The sequence below is a fragment of the Pteropus alecto genome, unplaced genomic scaffold (genome assembly GCF_000325575.1).
Source record: "Pteropus alecto unplaced genomic scaffold, ASM32557v1 scaffold195, whole genome shotgun sequence".
Classification (NCBI taxonomy): Eukaryota; Metazoa; Chordata; class Mammalia; order Chiroptera; family Pteropodidae; genus Pteropus; species Pteropus alecto.
This window is the reverse complement of record NW_006438073.1, coordinates 5,384,338-5,390,422: the sequence shown is the minus strand read 5'-3', so window position 1 is coordinate 5,390,422 and position 6,085 is coordinate 5,384,338. Positions and strand designations below refer to the sequence as shown.

The 6,085-nt window shown below is 43.9% G+C and overlaps 1 protein-coding gene across 1 annotated transcript in view; it reads left to right on the top strand.

Annotated features, from left to right (window-relative positions):
- Window positions 1-798: 798 nt before the first annotated feature.
- PLG (plasminogen) overlaps window positions 799-6,085 on the top strand; it is a 36,035-nt gene continuing 30,748 nt past the window's right edge. Inside the window, exons 1-3 of the mRNA XM_025049056.1 lie at window positions 799-877; window positions 4,575-4,710; window positions 5,940-6,046. Of these exons, the coding sequence (XP_024904824.1) occupies window positions 829-877; window positions 4,575-4,710; window positions 5,940-6,046 (292 nt within the window). The 5' untranslated portion in view covers window positions 799-828. The remainder of the gene's footprint in view (window positions 878-4,574; window positions 4,711-5,939; window positions 6,047-6,085) is intronic.

The window sequence follows — 6,085 nt, the reverse complement described above, 5'->3', positions numbered from 1 at the left end:
GTATATCCGAGTACAGAATCAACGATTAAAATCAAGACGGACTCTTTAAACCTAATTTTTCCACTCTTGCTTTATTTCATGAGAATGAGAATATAATGCATGGTGAATTCATTTGGGGGAAAAGATCAACATTTTGTAACCTAATTTATCATCATGGAAAACATGTGAGTCCACTGGGCATAAAGAACTTTTGATAATAATAAAATATTTTAACTTCCGTAGTAATTTCTACACTGGCGGGATATGGGGATAGTCACCATAGTCTAGATCACCCTAAGACCGAAACAGTTTGTGTCTGTTAGCTTCACCCTTGTTAACTCGGTAACCTTGGGACAGTTCAACTCTCTTAGCCCGAGTCCCCTCACCTAACGTGGAGATGACAATAATATCGCTTGTTTTGAACGTTGAACGAAACTGCCCGTATGCACCCCTAGGCAGTGTCTGGCCTAAAGTTCTTAGCCAATGTTGACTATTGCTGTGATTTTTTTTTTCCCCAAAAAAGAGAGGGAAGGGAACAAGACAAAGCGGAAAAGGTGACAGCTTGGGAGCAAGGAGATGAATTAGGACGAGAAGGCCGGGCGAGGCCGTCCGAGTCCAGGGACAGCTTTCACAATTTCCCATCACCTGTTGCAGCCTGCTCTGAAACATTTTGTAAGAGCCTCCGTCAAGGTAATGTTTGAACCCTCAGAGCACAGAGGCAACGGGCCTCTGAGACAATCATTAACTGTATGTAATTAGCTTGTCGCTGGATGCATTTCCTGTCATGTAAGCCAGTAACATCTCAGATTGGGACACACCGCTATCTGGACAGTGCTGGCTGGCCCCAGAATGGTACATGAGAAAGTGGTTTTTCTCCTTCTTTTATTTCTGAAATCAGGTAAGGCTTAAAGATTTTTTAAGTGTTCATCAATATTTTTTTCCTAGCAATGTATTAAACACCTAATGGTTTGGGGGCAACTAGTTTAATTTAGCTTTTGATTCGTGAGATTCTCAGTTCGGGATCTAAATATAAGATTGAGGAATTCTTCAAGAAATGAGTTTAATTTCCCTGTGAATACTGTGAATACAAATGGGCAGAGAAAAAAATGAACGATTTTTTAAAATCTGAACTGAGCTCAAACGATGGTTGTTTTACTTTCTAAAAAATAGCCCGGAGAGCTAAAATAAAAACAAAACCCTAAAACTTGTTAGTTTCTTTGCCCAGTTCTCAGTTTCATGTAGATCATTTTTTTAAGATGTCATTTACTCTTCACTTTCAAGTGCAAACAATGAAATCTCTCTTTAACTGTATTCTTTGACCAGTCTGTAGTTGTATTTTACTAGTTTCCTGTTTGCTATGGTTTAAGTGAAGCTCTCCATACATAAGCGTTTGCTTCCATGCCTGGAGAAATCACAGACTTTGATTTGCCAAATGATGCACGCATGTAGAAATTCAACGAACATTCATTAGTGCTTGGGTTAGACCAGGCACATTTTCATACATACATACGTGCATACATACGTGCGTACATACGTATGTGTGTGTCATTTGCTAATACTGGCTTATTTAACTGGTGTGATAGGTGGGGTGGTATGTTCATCCCCGTTTGATAGATGAGCAATCCATATTTAGGAAAATCGTGTTGTTTGCCTATTGACCAAACTCTCAAATCCCGGAAGTAAAGAAACCAGGATTTAACCCTGGGCTTTCCAGGAAGAAATGTGGTGATCTTCTCTCTTTCCCAACTCTGTTTGATCCTTCTATAAAATGTTCTGAGCGTGTCCTTGTAGCTCCTTTTCCTTCTTGACAGCTTTATCGCGATATAATACACCTGCTACACTAATTCGCCCATGTGAAGTATGCAATCCAATGGTTTCACCATATTCAGAGTAGTGCAGCCATCGCCACAGTCCATTCTAGAAGCTTATCATCACATCTCCTCAAAACCCTACGTAGATTAGTTGTCACCCCTCCCCCCTCCCGCAGCTCCACACTCCCCCTGCCCCTGGCAGTCACCAATCTGCTTTCTGTCTCCGATTTACCTATTTTGGACATTTCACTGAAATGGGATGATATATCCTGTAGTACTTCTTCATGTAAACAGTGCCTAGATACTTGAAATTCCATTGATAATTGCCAGATAAAAATTCGCAAGTCGTCCTTTAAACTAGAGTCAAATACATTTGAATTTAGTGGAACCGTTTGAAGACGTCGCCTGGGAAATGCAGAGCAGAGGACGGACAGAACAAAGAGGTTTTGGGGGGAGATGTTTGTGCGTGGCACGCGGGTCTGGTCCAGTCCACGGACGGCAGGACCGGGAACACGGTGCCCCTGATTCAAGCAGTTCACACCCAAATATTAGAAGGAACTTCTCTGCAGTAGGATTAACATCTGTCCTCACCAAGCTGGGGCGGGGGCGGGGGGAGCTCTTTGTGAAAGGAAGGCATTCGCTCCCTTTCTGAGAAAGGGCTTCAATGTGCCAGTATTCTGAAACCACCGCGGACAGGACACGGACCCTTGTACAGCTGTTCTCAGTAAGAGGTGCATAAGCAGTTTGCATTTCACAAAGCACTGGGCCTTGTCCTCCGGAGACAGAAGCTCTGGTGCCCACTTCCGTACCTCGGTGATCAAAAAGCAAATGAATCCACATTATCAGTAGAACTCTTGCTTTAGTAGTCAGATACATCCTCACTGGCCTAGAATATAAAAGTAACCTTTCTTACTAAAAAGATGTGTTTAATGTTTCTTGCTCAGCAAATCAACTGCATTGTACTCCATTGCCATATCATCCCCGGAGTTGAATAACAGAAAATATTTGGAAAATTTTTCTCAAACAAAATGAAAAAAAAACAAAACAAAACATCTCTTTGGGTATATTTCTTTGGGTTATTTTGGCTCCTAAGGCAGGTCTCAGCGGCCATGAAACAATAACATAACATAATTGAAGGGTGACAGAAATGGAAATTTTCTTGTTTTGACGTCATTTATACTCTGGCCTATCCATTCTCTAAGAACTCTTCAAAAAGTTTAGTTTAACTCTTCGTAGGATATGTTTTATAGAGTTATCATCTTTGCTTTTTAAATCACATCCTGATCTATAGAATTTACCAAAGGACAACTCTCCTTGGAAATGAGAGCTCAACATGGGATAAAATGCAGGATAAAGACACGGATGCTGGTCTAAAACGTCTTTTTTTCCACAGTTTTCTGATACATTTCTCAAGTGCTTTGGAGGTATTACATTGAAATCTCGCCAGCCAACTTTCTGTTCAGTGTCTACCCTTGCAGTGTAGGTATCCGAAACAGAGGAAGGACACAGAGACGAGAAAGGGAGGGTGGCTTTGTCACTGCCCACCAGAGTGCCTCGCCCTGTGCCCTGTGTGTGCCTCAGGCGGTCAGGGATGGTCTTTCTGAGAACGGGAATCTGACTCTTAACGCTCTAGAATGTCTCATGTTTGGAAAACTTGTGTGACTGCCCACGCCCTCTAGGAGATGCTCCGTTCACAGCCAGGCTTCCGATGTGACCTGTCTTCTCATGCTGCCCCCGCTGCCTCTCCTGGTCACTCTTCCATCCCCTCCACCGGCTCTCGGTCTCCACCTCTCTCCTCAACATGGTCAAGGTCACCATGTTGCCTAATCCCATTTAAGCAAACTTTAGGAAACTTTGTATCTTTATTTTATTAACCTCTTTGGCCTCTCGCCCTGTGAAACTCACTAGCGTTCCATACCGAGGAAGTGGAAGCCGACAGCTCCAGGCTTGGAGTGGAGCTGCCTCGGGGGGCCTGGAACAGGAGACGCTCTGTAGGCTCGCAGTGGAGTCGTGGCTAAGGGCACCTCGGCCAGTCTCTGCAGTAGCAACGGGCAGAGCAACCTTCAGGCAGATCCTTTGCCTCAGATTTTTATCTCATAGGAGATAAAAATAGGAGAAAACTAGTATTCGTCCTAGATGCTTCTTTCTTACAATTTCCTCTGAAATGTCAGATACCTATCATCGTCATGGAAAAGGTTATTTCTCTTTAATTAACAGCGTGGTGTCTTTGTACAGAGCCCAGCATAAAAAGGACCTCAGATTGTGGTTCAGATTTCGTTCGGGTCCTATTTATTCTCAACACATCCGAATTTTTGTATCTCGAGGTGGAACCATTCAGCGAATGCTTATAACAGCAGTTTAAGTGACACAGCAGAAGTTTATACTGTTGGAGATCGAGTGATGGCCTCTGGTTTCTTTTTATACCTAGGGATGAACCAATCAACCTCAATGTCAGTAACAAGTGCCACTGGTGGTCTCTCCGTGTTCTTTGATAACGCAGCACTCAGATCAAATTTATTCTTATTTCAGGCTCCACGCCCATTAACGCAGCAACATAGAAGTTATTAAACAGTGGTAAGCTATGCATCTACCAATCCAGTTGATCTGTCAGTATATTGCAGTCCATTAAAGGAACCGTTTTCCTGGCTAAACATTTTTATTCGTGGCCACCCGTTCTGCTTCCAACAAAGCGGCAAGTTTTACTTGGTCGATGCAAAGCAAATAGATTGCGAAGTCGCCGTAATTAAACAAGGGTGTCGATTCAGTTTCATCTTCCATCTGCAGGTCACGGAGACCCCCTGGACAGCTATGTGAACACACAGGGGGCGTCACTGCTTACTGTCAAGAAGAAGCAGCTGGAAGCCGGCAGCATAAACGAATGCGCCTCGAAATGCGAGGAAGAAACGGAATTCGTTTGCAGGTATTTTCGCTGCCGTTGCTCTAACGCGAAAATGTTGCGGTTCGAGACGTTATTATTTCTGTATCAAGAAATTTACTCATAAACTTATTAACAAAAACAGGATTTAAGAGGAAAAGGGAGGTTTATGGGGTTGCAGTTTCAAATCCCTACTTGCTCCCTGTTATCTGAAACCAGACGGTTTCTTGTTAACGTTTATTAGCATTCCCTTTAGAAAAATGCCCCGAAAGGAACTTATTTATTTTTACATATGACACGAGCAGCTATTATTCTGAATCCTAATTTTTAACATCTTTATCACTAAATATTTATTGAGGATCATGTGACGGAAAGTGCCTCTAAGGGGCAAAGAATCGTAGATTTAGTTATCCGCTACATATGATGTATAGCAGTATAGGTGATAGACCTTTGTATAGATACAAGGTACAGATTTACGGTGTAGCCACAGAAATTGGATAGAATGTAAAAATTTTCTAAAATACAGCCGACGTGAGGGATCAATAAGTGACATAATCAATACGTGCTCTATACAGATTCAGGGGAAAGAAGGATTCCTAAGGGTTGATACAGCTAGGAAGGCCCCAGGAAGGAGGTGGGAACTGAGCTGGGCTTTGAAGGGTGAGTGAGAGCTTGGGGACACCGGGTGAGGCTGGTGGCACTGAAGGCGGGGACGGCCGGGGCGGGGGAGGAGGTCCGAGGTGCCAAAGCAAAGGGCTCAGTGGGGAGACGGGGCTGTAAAGGTGGCTTGGACGGCTTTGGTTGCCAGACTGATCCTCTACACAGGACCAGGTGGGGGCAGGGTGAGGAGGGGTGAGGTGAAGGGAGGGGCAGAACATAGAGGCGGAGGTCAAGGGGAAACGACAGGAGTCCAGAAGCCATACAGGCCGTTTGTGGAATGAGTTGAAGCAATCAGAGTTGCCTGTTTCCAACACGAGATCAAATATTCTGGAACTCGATTAAGATATGAGTGAAGAAAGAGCAGCTGAAGCAGAAAGGGAATTTGGAGGGCCAGAAGGGAAGGGGTCAAGGTAGAAGAGGGGTGACCAGCATGCCGACCTATGGCTGTGCAGCACCTCAGTGACCCTGGGCCACACAGGAGCGAACGTAGCCATTCTGACTCCCTGACCCATCGAGAGATGCAATTCCCTTTGGAGTCTCCTGCTAATCAGTAAAAGTTTGCTTTCCTCAAATAAAGGAGAACTTCTGTTGTGTTTCCTGATTCTTTCCTGCAGGTCATTCCAATATCACAGCAAAGAGCAACGATGTCTGTTAATGACTGAAACCAGCAAATCCTCCTCAGTGCTTAGGATGAGAGACGTCATTTTATTTGAAAAGAAAAGTACGTACGACGTTTTCTTTTTCCTCCTCCCGCCCCCGC